This window comes from Lithobates pipiens, unplaced genomic scaffold, assembly GCF_037356315.1.
Source record: "Lithobates pipiens isolate NorthernLeopardFrog02 unplaced genomic scaffold, aLitPip1_a1.2 Scaffold_23, whole genome shotgun sequence".
Classification (NCBI taxonomy): domain Eukaryota; kingdom Metazoa; phylum Chordata; class Amphibia; order Anura; family Ranidae; genus Lithobates; species Lithobates pipiens.
Window position 1 is genome coordinate 5,993,843 of NW_027507785.1, and position 20,861 is coordinate 6,014,703.

At 44.1% G+C, this 20,861-nt stretch overlaps 1 protein-coding gene across 1 annotated transcript; it reads left to right on the forward strand.

Annotated features, from left to right (window-relative positions):
• Positions 1-103: 103 nt before the first annotated feature.
• Positions 104-20,579, forward strand: LOC143927172 (phosphatidylinositol 3,4,5-trisphosphate 5-phosphatase 2-like; the record flags this gene model as incomplete). The annotated part of the gene is given in 5 exon segments (XM_077451123.1): positions 104-179; positions 835-984; positions 2,613-3,333; positions 6,137-6,270; positions 18,161-20,579. Coding segments are annotated over 5 exon segments (1,172 nt in total), but the record flags the coding sequence as incomplete, so codon positions are not given.
• Positions 20,580-20,861: the final 282 nt, after the last annotated feature.

The following is a 20,861-nucleotide window of genomic DNA, read 5'->3' on the forward strand; positions in this document are numbered from 1 at the left end:
TAATTGCAGCTGGTGTGCAGAACATTAACATAACCCCAGATGATGGGCAGAGCTGTCTCCCGTACTCATTATATGCTTTTGTCTTTTTTTCCCCTTCCTGCAGAATGGATCAGTATAGACAAAGACGAAACCGGAGCAGTGAAAGGGAAACCACCAACTGTGCTGCGAACCAACCAGGGGTACAGGAAGTCATGTCTTAACGCTTTGTGTGATTGGTGATCATTTACCCCCCCCCCCCCTCCATATCACTTCCAGGCCTTGTCAGTGCTTAATGCAGACTAAATATACTACAAGAAAAAATGTCATTGTCAGTTGGGAATCTGTGTATCCATATGGAGTGTATATAATCCACACCTTTCCTCAGCCAGCTGTCCCCCTATGGAACGTTTTTTTAACCTTCTTACTATGAACCTATACAGACCACAACAACTTTGTCATTGATAGAGGTAGTAAAATTAACACCTATATCTTTTTTTTTTGTTTTTTTTTTTGTTAAAAAATAATTATATATATATATATATATATATATATATATATATACTGTAGATGACAGTATAAACTTTATTCTATAAAAACATTTTTTTCCAATTTGTTTGCTTTATTTTATTTATTTTTTGTGAAATTCAAAAATTAACAAACAAAATTAATAAAGGTTTTTAATATCTTTTTTTCCCAATTTTTTTTTTTTTTTTTTTTTTTGTGAAATTCAAGAATTAGCAAACAAAATAAATTCAAATGCAAATCACTTTTTTAATATTATTAATAATAGCTTATTAGAATATTAGGACATTTTTATGTGATTTTATTTTGTAGTTATTTTTATTTTTTTGGTAGATCTGTAAGTCGGAAGCCCCCCGCCACGGAAACTCCAGGCCCCACCCTCGGAAAGCAATCTGAAGAAACGGAAAAAGTTGCGGGCCTCTCTACGGGCCGCCCACCGGTGGCACTGCCGACCTCCATTAGGGAAGATCCGGCACTGGCGCGGTAGGTGGCCAATACAATGGACAGGGGAACGGGAAAGTTTGGGGAGGAAAGTGGATCACCTGTGTGATTGGGCTTTTGATGGAAGCAGCCAATCGCCAACTGCTGCGGTATTCTTGATCCAGTGCCGCGGCCTGAATCTGACATGTGTCACATGAGTCGTGAAAGGGCTGCTTCCGTCAGACCCTGATCACGCAGATTTTTTCTTTGTACAGCACTGTGGTATATGTGTATAATAATAATAATAGTGTGTGACTGTGAGGGGACATTAGAGTGTAAGCTCCTCTGGTACAGAGACTGATGTGACTGGCTAAGTGTTCTCTGTACAGCACTGCGGTATATGTCAGAGCTTTATAAATATATAATAATAATAGTGTGACTGTGGAAGGACATTAGAGTGTAAGCTCCTCTGGTACAGAGACTGATGTGACTGGCTCAGTGTTCTCTGTACAGCACTGCGGTATATGTCAGAGCTATATAAATGTACAAACATTTGAAGACTAGAAAAAAATGAAAACTTCTGCAGATCTGCTTTTGAACTCCAGGTGGCGCCACAAAGCGGTGGACTTTCTATCAGGCAGTTTAAAGGTGGACTTTCTAAAAAAGCTATATTATTTTTTTTTATTTTTTTTTTAATGCAAAACTTTTAAAAACAAAACCATAAAAAAAAATATATATATATATATATATATATATATATATATATATATATAAAAAAAAATGTTACTGTTTACAAAAAAGAATTGAAGAGGATAGCAGAAAATACTAATCAAGAGGAGAAGGGGAAGAAGGAAATAATTGGTGCTTATTAAGGTAAACTAATCAGTTCTAATTAACTCCGTTTTCATTTTTTTAATTTTTTTTTTTTTTTGTTTATAAAACAGTTTAACTTTTCTAGTTTTACATATAGCCATATAGTAAAAAGTTAAATGTGAAGAGTATATAAAATTAAAAAAAAAAATAAAAGAAAAAAAAGCAACAAACAAAATAAATGTAGAAAGGGGGGAAAATACCGCGCTCCTAACAGAAACTAAAAATATGTGAAGCAGCAACTAAATATATGGAATGTATGGAATTATTTCACAATTATTTTGGTTTGTAATCATTTTTCATCGGTCCAATATTTTTCTTTCAATTTGAACATCACTGGTTCACTGTTGGTGTTTTTTCATTTTTAGCGCAACTATTTTTTTTTTTTACAAAATAATAAAGAAAAGTTTTAAAATATTAATGGTCACGAATAATTAAGAGGAGAAATATTACAAACATTTAAGAGATGGGGAAGGAGGAGTCCATTAAGGCTCATTAAGGTAAATGAATCCGCTCTATTTTTTTTTTATTATTAACTGATTTTTTTATTTTTTTTTCTGTTTGTGAAATAGTTACATTTTTACCGTTTTTAGAAACAGTAAAAAGTAAAATTATAAAGACTATACAGACAAAAACACATTCGTTTGCACAGACAAATAATAATTCTTCTTTGTGAGACCCTCTGTTCGTGGATATGTGAATATATCTGTTTACATTTGTTTTTCACTTGAAACCCGTGTTAATATAATAATAATATATAATAATATAATATGATAATCATGGCGGTCATGTGACTTTTCCCCACCTCTTTGTCTCCGCAGGTGCAAGATGGAGGTCCAGGCGGAGGGTGAAGGACACGGTCATAAAAACAGCTTCAATAACCCAGCCTATTACGTCCTGGAAGGGGTGCCGCATCAGATGATGCCCCCTGATGGGCAGTTGTCCACCACCGCATCATCTAAGAACAGGGTGCAAATCACGGTGCCCGCACAGCACTCCGAAAAACGCAGGCAATACCCTACATCTGCTCGAGGGGAGGAAACCTCTTCTGACGAAGAGGTTGGCACTCTGAATCTACCGCCGCCGGACTTCCCTCCCCCTCCTCTTCCCAAGTCAGCCGAGTTCGAAATGCTGGACAACCCCTTTTATGTGACCTCAAGTGAGTTGCACGGCCGGCCGGCAGAAGACGGGGATTCCCGGACGGGACCTGGAAAGACCCGCGCGGGCGTCACCTTCAGCGAACCCCCAGAGACGAAATATCATCTGAAGGCACAATCGCGGCCTCCTATACCGACCCCCCAGCCTTCCTACATGGCTGAGGCTCATGGGACAATGCAGGATGACCGCTCCTGCTCTGTCTTGCAGATGGCTCGCACGCTGAGTGAGGTGGACTATACTGGAGGCAAGGAGGCCCAGGGACGCCCGCCTCATCTCCCGGGGGGCAAAAGTAAGATGGAACTGCCAAGCCGATGTCTGGACTTCAGTAGGCCCATGGTCTTTCCTCCTCACTGCATTCGAGAGAGCATACAGGAGGATGAAGAGGTAGGTGGGAGCGTGTACTGACCTGAGCCCCCTTCTAATGGGAATCACCTGATCCATACACAGGATGTAGGTCATGGCATGGTCTAACATAAGCATTCTTAAAATTTGAAACCTACAACAAACAAAGTTTGAAAAAACTCCTAAGGCCATCAGGGTCAGCCTACAGTATATGGCCAAACGTCTCTGTGAACACCCGACTACCAAACTTATATGAGCTTGTTGGGCACCTTATTCCCAAACCATGGACATTAATATGGCGTTTTCCCTCCAGTTGGCCATTAATATGGAACTTTCCCTTAACATGGCCATTAATATGAAGTTTTCCCTCACAATGACCATTAAAATTGGGTTTTCCCTCACCGTGGCCATTAATATGGAGTTTGTTCTCACCATAGCCATTAATAAGAAGTTTTCCCTTGCCATGGCCATTATTAATATGGATCTTTCCCTCACCATGGCTATTAATATGGATCTTTCCCTCACCATGGGCATTAATATGGAGTTTTCCCTCACCATAGCCATTAATATGGAGTTTCCCCTTATCATGAACATTAATATGGAGTTTTCCATCACCGTGGCCATTGGTATGGAGTTTTCCATCACCGTGGCCATTGGTATGGAGTTTTCCATCACCGTGGCCATTGGTATGGAGTTTTCCATCACCGTGGCCATTGGTATGGAGTTTTCCCTCACCGTGGCCATTGGTATGGAGTTTTCCCTCACCGTGGCCATTGGTATGGAGTTTTCCCTCACCGTGGCCATTGGTATGGAGTTTTCCCTCACCGTGGCCATTGGTATGGAGTTTTTTCCCTCACCGTGGCCATTGGTATGGAGTTTTTCCCCTCACCGTGGCCATTGGTATGGAGTTTTCCCTCACCGTGGCCATTGGTATGGAGTTTTCCCTCACCGTGGCCATTGGTATGGAGTTTTCCCTCACCGTGGCCATTGGTATGGAGTTTTTCCCCTCACCATGGCCATTGGTATGGAGTTTTTCCCCTCACCGTGGCCATTGGTATGGAGTTTTCCCTCACCGTGGCCATTGGTATGGAGTTTTCCCTCACCGTGGCCATTGGTATGGAGTTTTCCCTCACCGTGGCCATTGGTATGGAGTTTTTCCCCTCACCGTGGCCATTGGTATGGAGTTTTTCCCCTCACCGTGGCCATTGGTATAGAGTTTTTCCCCTCACCGTGGCCATTGGTATGGAGTTTTTCCCCTCACCATGGCCATTGGTATGGAGTTTTCCCTCACCGTGGCCATTGGTATGGAGTTTTTTCCCTCACCGTGGCCATTGGTATGGAGTTTTTCCCCTCACCGTGGCCATTGGTATGGAGTTTTCCCTCACCGTGGCCATTGGTATGGAGTTTTCCCTCACCGTGGCCATTGGTATGGAGTTTTCCCTCACCGTGGCCATTGGTATGGAGTTTTTCCCCTCACCGTGGCCATTGGTATGGAGTTTTTCCCCTCACCGTGGCCATTGGTATGGAGTTTTCCCTCACCGTGGCCATTGGTATGGAGTTTTCCCTCACCGTGGCCATTGGTATGGAGTTTTCCCTCACCGTGGCCATTGGTATGGAGTTTTTCCCCTCACCGTGGCCATTGGTATGGAGTTTTTCCCCTCACCGTGGCCATTGGTATAGAGTTTTTCCCCTCACCGTGGCCATTGGTATGGAGTTTTTCCCCTCACCATGGCCATTGGTATGGAGTTTTCCCTCACCGTGTTTTCCCTCACCACGAACATCAATATGGAGTTTTTCCTTACCATGACCATTCACTTTTGGAGCTGCCCACACTTTGGCCATTATTATGGAGTTTTCACTAATCTTGTCCATCAATATGGTGTCTTCCCTCACCATGGCCATTAATATGGAGTTGGCCCCCTTTGTGGTTATAAACAGCCTCCACTCCTCCTGAGAAGGCTTCCCACAAGATTTTGGAGGGTGTCTCTGGGATTGAGTGCCATTTGTGAGGTGGGGTACCGAATTTGGATAAGAAGACCTGTGAAGGGATTAGAAAGTCAACAGCAGTCTGAAGAAATTCTTGCACACCTATTGGTCACGTTAGTCAAAGCCGAGGTTTATGGTCCTTTCCTCAAGGTGACATAGTAACAATAAACATACTCATCAGACATACCTTTTTATACCATACAGTAACCCATGTATAACCCAGTGTATGCCCTCCCATGACGTCACAGTGATGTAATAATCCCACCAATTATATCATAGATCACCTAATGCCGAACAAAACCGCCAAACATGTCTTGAAATGCTCCATGAGAATAAGGATGTAGGATGATGTGATCCATAACCATGGTGGTATTGAGAGTGTTGTAACGTTGCAAGGGTTTTGGTGAATTATGACTTTACTGGCAGGATTATGATGTCATTGTGATGTCATGGGATGGTGTGCACAGGATGTCTATGGATTGCCTTACGGTATATAGGCTTGACGGTACGTCACCTTGAGGAAAGAACCGGAAACCCTGCGTTCTATTAGATGAAGGATGAGTCTGTGCTGGCAACCCATAACTCCCGATCTTACCTTCCTACGCTTCCCACTAGTCTTGGAGTTTTGCCACTCCTCCAGCTACTGTGATGTCACACTCCTATGCATTTATTTATGGAGAGCAGTGGTGCCACTCCTTTGTAATTTTATATCTGGAGAGTGGTGATGTCACTCCTGTGTCACATCATATATATATAATCTGTATTAAGTATAGAGTGTACGTTGAGTGTAGCGCTGTCCTTATCTGTACGGTACCGGTAAGATTGGTGTGTCTGACACTCTGCCCCCTCCCCCACACAGGCACTCTATCACGGTGGGCGGAATTCCTCCAGCTTGCAGGGCTCCAGCGTTGGCGAATGGCTGAGAGGGATCGGCATGGAGCGATACGAAGAGGGGCTCATACACAACGGGTGGGATGACTTAGAATTTCTCAGGTAAAATTGGATGTTCTGGAAACTATGGTCATGCCTCATTCGGGAGCATTTACATAATGAGAACACACACACATATATATATATATATATATATCTCTGAGGAACGTTTCCAACACTGTGTTGGATCTATGCCACCAAGAAGGAATGGAAAAGGGGGTCCAACCCGCTACTAAAGTGTACCTAATAAAGTGGCCGGTGAGTGTGTATGTGATAAACCCCGCCTTCTCACTATCAGCCAGTAGGTGGCGATACAGGGCTCCTTTTCGTATGTTTTCCTGGAAGTAGTGGAAGTGTTTACAGAGCTCAATAGGGAAAATTAAAATTTGCACACTCAAGTGAATGAGTCAGAGCTCTGACTCCTCCTTCCCCCCGCCTCCAAAACAGTAACCCCTCCCCCTTTCTTAACTCCCCCTCTTGATGTGGGACTCCTTCCTCTCCAGAGCAGCTCTCCTCTTTCTCTTATCCTCCAGAGGTAGAAGTCCTCCCTTTCTTTCCTCCTCCTCCACCAGAACAGTAACTCCACCCCCTTCTTCCATCCCCCAGCAGAACAATGACTCCTTCCCCCTCCAGAGAAGTGACTCCTCCCTCTCCCTGCTCCTCCCCTCTGCTCATATTCTAGAAGATGAATCTAATGTTTCAATTAGAGAAAGACAGTCTGAAAGCAATCTTCTATCAAACACCGACAATGCACTGAGCCCAGCTTCATATTACTGATATTACATGTTCAGCAAGGATTTCAGATGCAAACATTTTTTATATATCCCTCACTCAGTCTGTATACATTATATTCCTCATCCAGTCTGTATACATTGTATCCCCCATCCAGTCTGTATACATTGTATACCCCATCCAGTCTGTATACATTATATTCCTAATCCAGTCTGTATACATTGTATCCCTCATCCGGTCTGTATACATTGTATCCCCCATCCAGTCTGTATACATTGTATACCCCATCCAGTCTGTATACATTATATTCCTAATCCAGTCTGTATACATTGTATCCTTCATCCAGTCTGTATACATTGTATCCCCCATCCAGTCTGTATACATTGTATCCTTCATCCAGTCTGTATACATTGTATCCCTCATCCAGTCTGTATACATTGTATCCCTCATCCAGTCTGTATACATTGTATCCCCCATCCAGTCTGTATACATTGTATCCCTCATCCAGTCTGTATACATTGTATCCCTCATCCAGTCTGTATACATTGTATCCCTCATCCAGTCTGTATACATTGTATCCCTCATCCAGTCTGTATACATTGTATCCCCCCATCCAGTCTGTATACATTGTATCCCCCCATCCAGTCTGTATACATTGTATCCCTCATCCAGTCTGTATACATTGTATCCCTCATCCAGTCTGTATACATTGTATCCCTCATCCAGTCTGTATACATTGTATCCCCCCATCCAGTCTGTATACATTGTATCCTCTCATCCAGTCTGTATACATTGTATCCCTCATCCAGTCTGTATACATTGTATCCCTCATCCAGTCTGTATACATTGTATCCCTCATCCAGTCTGTATACATTGTATCCCTCATCCAGTCTGTATACATTGTATCCCCCCATCCAGTCTGTATACATTGTATCCTTCATCCAGTCTGTATACATTGTATCCTTCATCCAGTCTGTATACATTGTATCCCTCATCCATTCTGTATACATTGTATCCCTCATCCAGTCTGTATACATTGTATCCCTCATCCAGTCTGTATACATTGTATCCCTCATCCAGTCTGTATATATTGTATCCCTCATCCAGTCTGTATACATTGTATCCCTCATCCAGTCTGTATACATTGTATCCCTCATCCAGTCTGTATACATTGTATCCCCCCATCCAGTCTGTATACATTGTATCCCCCCATCCAGTCTGTATACATTGGTATCCCTCATCCAGTCTGTATACATTGTATACCTCATCCAGTCTGTATACATTGTATCCCCCATCCAGTCTGTATACATTGTATCCCTCATCCAGTCTGTATACATTATATCCCTCATCCAGTCTGTATACATTGTATCCCTCATCCAGTCTGTATACATTGTATCCCTCATCCAGTCTGTATACATTGTATCCCTCATCCAGTCTGTATACATTGTATCCTTCATCCAGTCTGTATACATTGTATCCCTCATCCAGTCTGTATACATTGTATCCCTCATCCAGTCTGTATACATTGTATCCCCCCATCCAGTCTGTATACATTGTATCCCCCCATCCAGTCTGTATACATTGTATCCCTCATCCAGTCTGTATACATTGTATCCCCCCATCCAGTCTGTATACATTGTATCCCTCATCCAGTCTGTATACATTGTATCCCTCATCCAGTCTGTATACATTGTATCCCTCATCCAGTCTGTATACATTGTATCCCTCATCCAGTCTGTATACATTGTATCCCCCATCCAGTCTGTATACATTGTATCCCCCATCCAGTCTGTATACATTATATCCCCCATCCAGTCTGTATACATTGTATCCCCTCATCCAGTCTGTATACATTGTATCCCCCCATCCAGTCTGTATACATTGTATCCCTCATCCAGTCTGTATACATTATATCCCCCATCCAGTCTGTATACATTGTATCCCCTCATCCAGTCTGTATACATTGTATCCCTCATCCAGTCTGTATACATTGTATCCCTCATCCAGTCTGTATACATTGTATCCTTCATCCAGTCTGTATACATTGTATCCTCTCATCCAGTCTGTATACATTGTATCCCTCATCCAGTCTGTATACATTGTATCCCTCATCCAGTCTGTATACATTGTATCCCCCATCCAGTCTGTATACATTGTATCCCCCCATCCAGTCTGTATACATTGTATCCTCTCATCCAGTCTGTATACATTGTATCCCTCATCCAGTCTGTATACATTGTATCCCTCATCCAGTCTGTATACATTGTATCCCTCATCCAGTCTGTATACATTGTATCCCCCCATCCAGTCTGTATACATTGTATCCTCTCATCCAGTCTGTATACATTGTATCCCTCATCCAGTCTGTATACATTGTATCCCTCATCCAGTCTGTATACATTGTATCCTTCATCCAGTCTGTATACATTGTATCCTCTCATCCAGTCTGTATACATTGTATCCCTCATCCAGTCTGTATACATTGTATCCCTCATCCAGTCTGTATACATTGTATCCCCCCATCCAGTCTGTATACATTGTATCCTCTCATCCAGTCTGTATACATTGTATCCCTCATCCAGTCTGTATACATTGTATCCCTCATCCAGTCTGTATACATTGTATCCCTCATCCAGTCTGTATACATTGTATCCTTCATCCAGTCTGTATACATTGTATCCCTCATCCAGTCTGTATACATTGTATCCCTCATCCAGTCTGTATACATTGTATCCCTCATCCAGTCTGTATACATTGTATCCCCCCATCCAGTCTGTATACATTGTATCCCCCCATCCAGTCTGTATACATTGTATCCCTCATCCAGTCTGTATACATTGTATCCTTCATCCAGTCTGTATACATTGTATCCCTCCATCCAGTCTGTATACATTGTATCCCTCATCCAGTCTGTATACATTGTATCCCCTCATCCAGTCTGTATACATTGTATCCCTCATCCAGTCTGTATACATTGTATCCCTCATCCAGTCTGTATACATTGTATCCCCCCATCCAGTCTGTATACATTGTATCCCCTCATCCAGTCTGTATACATTGTATCCCCTCATCCAGTCTGTATACATTGTATCCCTCATCCAGTCTGTATACATTGTATCCCTCATCCAGTCTGTATACATTGTATCCCCCATCCTGTTTGTATACATTGTATCCCTCATCCAGTCTGTATACATTGTATCCTTCATCCAGTCTGTATACATTGTATCCCTCCATCCAGTCTGTATACATTGTATCCCTCATCCAGTCTGTATACATTGTATCCCCTCATCCAGTCTGTATACATTGTATCCCTCATCCAGTCTGTATACATTGTATCCCTCATCCAGTCTGTATACATTGTATCCCCCCATCCAGTCTGTATACATTGTATCCCTCATCCAGTCTGTATACATTGTATCCCTCATCCAGTCTGTATACATTGTATCCCTCATCCAGTCTGTATACATTGTATCCCCCATCCTGTTTGTATACATTGTATCCCTCATCCAGTCTGTATACATTGTATCCCCCATCCAGTCTGTATACATTGTATCCCCCATCCAGTCTGTATACATTGTATCCCTCATCCAGTCTGTATACATTGTATCCTTCATCCAGTCTGTATACATTGTATCCCTCATCCAGTCTGTATACATTGTATCCTCTCATCCAGTCTGTATACATTGTATCCCCCATCCAGTCTGTATACATTGTATCCCCCATCCAGTCTGTATACATTGTATCCCTCACTCAGTCTGTATACATTGTATCCCCCATCCAGTCTGTATACATTGTATCCTCTCATCCAGTCTGTATACATTGTATCCCTCATCCAGTCTGTATACATTGTATCCCCCCATCCAGTCTGTATACATTGTATCCCTCATCCAGTCTGTATACATTGTATCCCTCATCCAGTCTGTATACATTGTATCCCTCATCCAGTCTGTATACATTGTATCCCTCATCCAGTCTGTATACATTGTATCCCCCATCCAGTCTGTATACATTGTATCCCTCATCCAGTCTGTATACATTGTATCCCTCATCCAGTCTGTATACATTGTATCCCTCATCCAGTCTGTATACATTGTATCCCTCATCCAGTCTGTATACATTGTATCCCTCATCCAGTCTGTATACATTGTATGCCTCATCCAGTCTGTATACATTATATCCCTCATCCAGTCTGTATACATTGTATCCCTCACTCAGTCTGTATACATTGTATCCCCCATCCAGTCTGTATACATTGTATCCCTCACTCAGTCTGTATACATTGTATCCCCCATCCAGTCTGTATACATTGTATCCCTCACTCAGTCTGTATACATTGTATCCCCCATCCAGTCTGTATACATTGTATCCTCTCATCCAGTCTGTATACATTGTATCCCTCATCCAGTCTGTATACATTGTATCCCCCCATCCAGTCTGTATACATTGTATCCCTCATCCAGTCTGTATACATTGTATCCCTCATCCAGTCTGTATACATTGTATCCCTCATCCAGTCTGTATACATTGTATCCCTCATCCAGTCTGTATACATTGTATCCCCCATCCAGTCTGTATACATTGTATCCCTCATCCAGTCTGTATACATTGTATCCCTCATCCAGTCTGTATACATTGTATCCCTCATCCAGTCTGTATACATTGTATCCCTCATCCAGTCTGTATACATTGTATCCCTCATCCAGTCTGTATACATTGTATGCCTCATCCAGTCTGTATACATTATATCCCTCATCCAGTCTGTATACATTGTATCCCTCATCCAGTCTGTATACATTGTATCCCTCATCCAGTCTGTATACATTATACCCCTCATCCAGTCTGTATACATTATACCCCTCATCCAGTCTGTATACATTGTATCCCCCATCCAGTCTGTATACATTGTATCCCTCATCCAGTCTGTATACATTGTATCCCCCATCCAGTCTGTATACATTGTATCCCCCATCCAGTCTGTATACATTGTATCCCCCATCCAGTCTGTATACATTGTATCCCTCATCCAGTCTGTATACATTGTATCCCTCATCCAGTCTGTATACATTGTATCCCCCATCCAGTCTGTATACATTGTATCCCCCATCCAGTCTGTATACATTGTATCCTCTCATCCAGTCTGTATACATTATATCCCTCATCCAGTCTGTATACATTATATCCCCCATCCAGTCTGTATACATTGTATCCCCCATCCAGTCTGTATACATTGTATCCCTCATCCAGTCTGTATACATTGTATCCCTCATCCAGTCTGTATACATTATATCCCTCATCCAGTCTGTATACATTGTATCCCCCATCCAGTCTGTATACATTGTATCCCTCATCCAGTCTGTATACATTATATCCCCCATCCAGTCTGTATACATTGTATCCCCCATCCAGTCTGTATACATTGTATCCTCTCATCCAGTCTGTATACATTGTATCCCTCATCCAGTCTGTATACATTATATCCCTCATCCAGTCTGTATACATTGTATCCCCCATCCAGTCTGTATACATTGTATCCTCTCATCCAGTCTGTATACATTGTATCCCTCATCCAGTCTGTATACATTGTATCCCTCATCCAGTCTGTATACATTGTATCCTTCATCCAGTCTGTATACATTGTATCCCTCATCCAGTCTGTATACATTGTATCCTCTCATCCAGTCTGTATACATTGTATCCTCTCATCCAGTCTGTATACATTATATCCCTCATCCAGTCTGTATACATTATATCCCCCATCCAGTCTGTATACATTGTATCCTCTCATCCAGTCTGTATACATTGTATCCTCTCATCCAGTCTGTATACATTATATCCCTCATCCAGTCTGTATACATTATATCCCCCATCCAGTCTGTATACATTGTATCCCCCATCCAGTCTGTATACATTGTATCCCCCATCCAGTCTGTATACATTGTATCCTTCATCCAGTCTGTATACATTATATCCCTCATCCAGTCTGTATACAGTATATCCCTCATCCAGTCTGTATACATTGTATCCCTCATCCAGTCTGTATACATTGTATCCCCCATCCAGTCTGTATACATTATATCCCCCATCCAGTCTGTATACATTGTATCCCCCATCCAGTCTGTATACATTGTATCCTCTCATCCAGTCTGTATACATTGTATCCCTCATCCAGTCTGTATACATTATATCCCTCATCCAGTCTGTATACATTGTATCCCTCATCCAGTCTGTATACATTATATCCCTCATCCAGTCTGTATACATTGTATCCCCCATCCAGTCTGTATACATTGTATCCCTCATCCAGTCTGTATACATTGTATCCCTCATCCAGTCTGTATACATTATATCCCTCATCCAGTCTGTATACATTGTATCCCCCATCCAGTCTGTATACATTGTATCCTCTCATCCAGTCTGTATACATTGTATCCCTCATCCAGTCTGTATACATTGTATCCCTCATCCAGTCTGTATACATTGTATCCTTCATCCAGTCTGTATACATTGTATCCCTCATCCAGTCTGTATACATTGTATCCTCTCATCCAGTCTGTATACATTGTATCCTCTCATCCAGTCTGTATACATTATATCCCTCATCCAGTCTGTATACATTATATCCCCCATCCAGTCTGTATACATTGTATCCTCTCATCCAGTCTGTATACATTGTATCCTCTCATCCAGTCTGTATACATTATATCCCTCATCCAGTCTGTATACATTATATCCCCCATCCAGTCTGTATACATTGTATCCCCCATCCAGTCTGTATACATTGTATCCCCCATCCAGTCTGTATACATTGTATCCTCTCATCCAGTCTGTATACATTATATCCCTCATCCAGTCTGTATACATTATATCCCTCATCCAGTCTGTATACATTGTATCCCTCATCCAGTCTGTATACATTGTATCCCCCATCCAGTCTGTATACATTATATCCCCCATCCAGTCTGTATACATTGTATCCCCCATCCAGTCTGTATACATTGTATCCTCTCATCCAGTCTGTATACATTGTATCCCTCATCCAGTCTGTATACATTATATCCCTCATCCAGTCTGTATACATTGTATCCCTCATCCAGTCTGTATACATTATATCCCTCATCCAGTCTGTATACATTGTATCCCCCATCCAGTCTGTATACATTGTATCCCTCATCCAGTCTGTATACATTGTATCCCTCATCCAGTCTGTATACATTGTATCCCTCATCCAGTCTGTATACATTATATCCCTCATCCAGTCTGTATACATTGTATCCTCTCATCCAGTCTGTATACATTGTATCCCTCATCCAGTCTGTATACATTGTATCCTTCATCCAGTCTGTATACATTATATCCCTCATCCAGTCTGTATACATTGTATCCTCTCATCCAGTCTGTATACATTGTATCCCTCATCCAGTCTGTATACATTATATCCCTCATCCAGTCTGTATACATTGTATCCCTCATCCAGTCTGTATACATTGTATCCCCCATCCAGTCTGTATACATTGTATCCCTCATCCAGTCTGTATACATTGTATCCTCTCATCCAGTCTGTATACATTGTATCCTTCATCCAGTCTGTATACATTGTATCCCTCATCCAGTCTGTATACATTATATCCCTCATCCAGTCTGTATACATTGTATCCCTCATCCAGTCTGTATACATTGTATCCCCCATCCAGTCTGTATACATTGTATCCTATCTTTAAGCCCTGATGAAGGGGGCAAGTTTTGTCTCCTGAAATGTGTAATAGAAATGGAAAGATTGTGGATGGGGGGTGGGGACCAGAGAAGCTGAAATATACAGTGAATGGAAAAAGTATGTGACCCCCTGCTGATTTTGTAAGTTTTCCCAACTGACAAAAAGTTTAATGGTCGGTTTATTATAACAATGAGAGGCAGAATAACAACAAAAATATTGAGAAAAACATATTTAAAAAAGTTATAAATTGATTTGCATTTTAAAGAGTGAAATAAGTATTTGATCCCTCTACCGAGCGGCAAAATTTCTGGCTCCCAGGTGTCTTCTATACAGGTAATGAGCTGAGATTAGGAGCACTCTCTCTTAAAGGGAGTGCTCCTCATCTCAGCTTGTTACCTGTATAAAAGACATCTGTCCACAGAAGCAATCAATCAGATTGCAATCTCTCCACCATGGCCAAGACCAAAGATCTGTCCAAGGATGTCGGGGAGAAGATTGTAGACCTACACAAGGCTGGAATGGGCTACAAGACCATCGCCAAGCAGCTTGGTGAGAGGTGGCAACAGTTGGTGGAATTATTTGCAAATGGAAGAATCACAAAATAACGGTCAGTCTCCCTCGGTCTGGGGCTCCATGGAAGATCTCACCTCGTGGAGTTTCAATGATCCTGAGAACGGTGAGGAATCCGCCCAGAACTACACAGGAGAATCTGGTCAATGATCTCAGCTGGGACCATAGTCACCAAGAGAACCATTGGTAACACTCTACACCGTGAAGGACTCAAATCCTGCAGCGCCCCGCAAGGTCCCCCCTGCCCAAGAAATCACATGTACAGGTCCATCTGAAGCTTGCTAATGAACATCTGAATGATTCGGAGGAGAACTGGGGGAAAGTGTTGTGGTCAGGTGAGACCAAAATCGAGCTCTCTGGCATCAAACTCAACTTGCCGTGTTTGGAGGAGGAGGAATGCTGCCTATGACCCCAAGAACACCATCCCCCACCGTCATACATGGAGGACCTATGACCCCAAGAACACCATCCCCCACCGTCATACATGGAGGACCTATGACCCCAAGAACACCATCCCCCACCGTCGTACATGGAGGACCTATGACCCCAAGAACACCATCCCCACCGTCATAAATGGAGGACCTATGACCCCAAGAACACCATCCCCCACCGTCGTACATGGAGGACCTATGACCCCAAGAACACCATCCCCCACCATCATACATGGAGGACCTATGACCCCAAGAACACCATCCCCCACCGTCGTACATGGAGGACCTATGACCCCAAGAACACCATCCCCACCATCCTACATGGAGGACCTATGACCCCCAAGAACACCATCCCCCACCGTCGTACATGGAGGACCTATGACCCCAAGAACACCATCCCCCACCGTCGTACATGGAGGACCTATGACCCCAAGAACACCATCCCCCACCGTCGTACATGGAGGACCTATGACCCCAAGAACACCATCCCCACCGTCCTACATGGAGGACCTATGACCCCCAAGAACACCATCCCCCACCGTCGTACATGGAGGACCTATGACCCCAAGAACACCATCCCCCACCGTCGTACATGGAGGACCTATGACCCCAAGAACACCATCCTCGCTGTCATATATGGAGGACCTATGACGCCAAGAGCACCATCCCCACCGTCATACATGGAGGACCTATGACCCCAAGAACACCATCCCCACCGTCATACATGGAGGACCTATGACCCCAAGAACACCATCCCCCACCGTCGTACATGGAGGACCTATGACCCCAAGAACACCATCCCCACCATCCTACATGGAGGACCTATGACCCCCAAGAACACCATCCCCCACCGTCGTACATGGAGGACCTATGACCCCAAGAACACCATCCCCCACCGTCGTACATGGAGGACCTATGACCCCAAGAACACCATCCCCCACCGTCGTACATGGAGGACCTATGACCCCAAGAACACCATCCCCCACCGTCGTACATGGAGGACCTATGACCCCAAGAACACCATCCCCACCATCCTACATGGAGGACCTATGACCCCCAAGAACACCATCCCCCACCGTCGTACATGGAGGACCTATGACCCCAAGAACACCATCCCCCACCGTCGTACATGGAGGACCTATGACCCTAAGAACACCATCCCCCACCGTCATACATGGAGGACCTATGACCCCAAGAACACCATCCCCACCGTCATACATGGAGGACCTATGACCCCAAGAACACCATCCTCCACCATCATACATGGAGGACCTATGACCTCAAGAACACCATCCCCCACTGTCGTACATGGAGGACCTATGACCCCAAGAACACCATCCCCACCATCCTACATGGAGGACCTATGACCCCAAGAACACCATCCCCACCGTCATACATGGAGGACCTATGACCCCAAGAACACCATCCCCACTGTCCTACATGGAGGACCTATGACCCCAAGAACACCATCCCCCACCATCGTACATGGAGGACCTATGACCCCAAGAACACCATCCCCACCATCATACATAGAGGACCTATGACCCCAAGAACACCATCCGCGCTGTCATACAAGGAGGGCCTATGACCCCAAGAACACCATCCCCCACCGTCATACATGGGGGACCTATGACCCCAAGAACACCATCCCCCACCGTCATACATGGGGGACCTATGACCCCAAGAACACCATCCCCACCGTCGTACATGGAGGACCTATGACCCCAAGAACACCATCCCCCACCGTCATACATGAAGGTGGAAACATTATGCTTTGAAGGTGTTTTTCTGCTAAGGGGACAGGACAACTTCACTGCATCAAAGGGACGATGGACGGGGCCCATGTACCATCAAATCTTGGGTGAGAACCTCCTTCCCTCAGCCAGGGCATTGAAATTGGGTCATGGATAGGTGTCCCAGCATGACAATGACCCAAAACACACGGCCAAGGCAACAAAGGAGTGGCTCAAGAAGAAGCACTTTAAATTCCTGGAGTGGCCCAGTCTCCAGACCTTAGTCCCATAGAAAATATGTGGCGGGAGCTGAAGGTTCGAGTTACCAAACATCAGCCTGGAAACCTTAATGACTTGGAGAGGAGCGGGGCAAAATCCCTCCTGAGATGTGTGCAAAGCCTGGTGGCCACCTACAAGAAACGACTGACCTCTGCGATTGCCATCAAGGGTTTCTCCACCCTAAGCCATGTTTTTTGAAGGGATAAAATACAAATTTCACTCCTTAAATTGAAAAACAATTTATAAAGTTTTTTTGAAATGGGGTTTTTCTGGATGTTTTTGTTGTTCTGTCTCTCGACCTCCAGGTCTCTCGACCATTAAAACTATAGATTGATCGTTTCTTTGTTAATGGGCAAATGTACAAAATCAGCAGGGGGTCAATACTTTTTCCCCCCCCCTCACTGTAAACCCAATAATCTCCATAAGCTCTGACAGTGATCCAGACGAGGTCCAGGGTGACCCCCTCCCCCGCATTGACATGTTCTTCTTGTTTGCAGTGACATAGTGGAAGAGGACCTGGAAGAGGCCGGAGTTCTGGATTCCAACCACAAGAAGACCATTCTGGACAATCTTCAGCTCAGGAAGTGACCTTCACCTTTTTTACATCCTTCTACATGTGGCCTTATCATCGCGACCGTAGCCTTCGCCACGCGCGTTTTTTGTTTTTTTTTAACGCCACCGCACCTTATCGGGCTCTGGCAGCCCCCCCCCCCCTCGGGTCCTGGCGAGGCTTAAAACCCTTACGCAGGATATTCCTGCCAGCGTCCCTTTCTTTGTTGCTGGACAACAGCACCGGTCCCCCCCGGACCCCCTTCCATCGCTGTCCTTCCTTACATTTCCGTCTCCGGGCAAAAAAAAAAAAAAGACATTTTTCAATGCAGAGATTTTTTTTTTTTTTTTTTTTATCGATTTTAAATGGAAGTTAATTGTTTTCTGTGTATTTAAAATATTATTTTTCTCAGCGCGACGTTAGACCACCATCTTGTGTTTGGCGTCTTCAGGGAGAGGACCTGTAGCTGTCGTCGCCTCAAGGGGGCAGCAGCAGCAAATTGGAAATCTGGATCTGGGAAAATTGTGGCGCCCCCCCCCTTCCCCCTGTCTAAACGGAAGTGCGCGGTCTTAACCTTTTTTTTTTTTTAAAGTTTGCGTCAACGGATAAAGTCTTCCTCGCCTGACCAAGGGCTGAAAACCGACATAGTGGACGGTCGTTTTTTTTTTTTTTTTTTTAAAGGGAACCCCGCCTTATCTGCTGAGACTCTGGAGACTGTTTTTTTTAGATTTTTTTTTTTTTATTGCCGTCTCCCCCACCCCCCCCTGTTGTCATAACGTTAGTCCAATGGGGACTTAGTTCAGCTTTCGTCATTACAGGCCCTACAGCATATGTACCCCACCTATAGGCACTTATGGCTGAACATCTTAATGTGTGTCGGTGCCGGCGGCGGCCTGGGATTGTGTGCGGAAGCAACACTTTGTATATGTGAAGGTGAACCTGACATAAGGATACATTGGGGGGGGGGGGAGGGGGGGTCTGTTTTATAAAAAATAAAATAAAATTTGCAAGCCGCCATCATGAATTATCCCCGAAACGTGTCGAATATGTTTGTTTTCTATGGTCGTCAGCGCCACCTACTGGCCATAATGTGACATTTTTTTTTTTCTGATTGGAGTATTTCAGGAAAATACCGCATTATGGCCACTAGATGGAGATGACAATCTTAGGGAATACCTATCTAATATGTTTATTTTCGTTTTTTTCGTTTTAGTTTAATGCGTTTGCGATTCCTGTCCGAATCACTTACCAATTCCCCCCACTGCTCCTGATGGGAAAAGCGCCATCTAGTGGGCAGTTTGGACTGTTAGCACTCACAGTACATATCTGGCCACATGCAAAATCATCTACATAGGTGTCCCGGTCCGCCGATGATGGCAAATCACGGGCCACTGGAGGTGCGCACAGAGCTGGAGATGTAGAGTCGGTCCCCCGCCCCCCCCCCCCCCCCAGCTAACATCACTTTCGCCCTATACCCCCGAGGTCCCCCGGGGATGTTCCTCCAGCATCTTTGATTTGCTATCATCGGCGAGACCGGGACACCTATGTAGATTATTTTGCATGTGGCCGGATAATGTACTGTGAGTTCTAACATTTTTTTTAAACTGCCCACTAGATGGCGCATTTCCCTTTCTATAAACACACACACAGGAAAACGCATGCAGTTTCGATAGGAATTCCTGTTCAAATCCCAGTGCGATTCTTTGCAGTGCGATTTGCGCCCGTTCATTTTATATTGACACAGATCGCACTGCAAAGTATTGATTTCGATATCGGGAGCATCTGGGTGAGTGCTGATGCTTAGTATGGGCATCTGTGCATCCCTAGTCTTGCGCTCCATCTAGTGGCCATAATGTGGTATTTTTTTCTGATTGGAGTAGGTCAGGAGAATACTCAGAATGGCCACTGGATGGAGCTGACGATCTTAGGAAATTTTTGTATTACAGGGATTGTGATGGTTGTGCGAATGCCAAGACATTTGTACAGCAGATTTTTTTAATTTTGTTTTTCTTATGCATAGACCCCAAAGTCTACTTCCACTGCCTTTTCATATGAAGTGCTGCACACACCGATGGCACGTTGCTGTATATGTTTGTGGAACTCCTCTGCAGTTTACCGGCCTGTTCTTTGCTGGTCTGAAATCCTTGGTATCTCCGGGACGCTCTGCGATTTTGTCTGCTCAGTGATGCCCGCGGTGCTCGGCGCTGGTTTCTGGCGCTCCGTAAAAGGGAAGTTGAGGTTTGACGCTCATCCTTCATTTATAAGAGATGGACTCTTTCTTCCGATGCTGTAATCTGCCGGCTGTATTCTCACTAACCCGGTTATGAGTTGTGTGCTCGTTTTGTCAATAAAATGTTACCATGAAATATTTGCGTTGTGTCTTTTGTGTCATGTTGGCAATATCAGATTACATGCGACCTTGGGCAGTGGCTCCCAAGCAACGGGCCGCGGCCTGGACTGTGGCTCGGCCCGGCACCAAACCACGGGCTTCCTACACCTCCTTGCTGTAAGCTGCAGCCAGGATAGTGGTTGTCCAGTAGGCACTTCCTGACCTACATGTGCCTACCCTGTCCAACACACCTCTCCCCTGACCTACACGCCTCTCCCCTGACCTACACGCCTCTCCCCTAACCTACACGCCTCTCCCC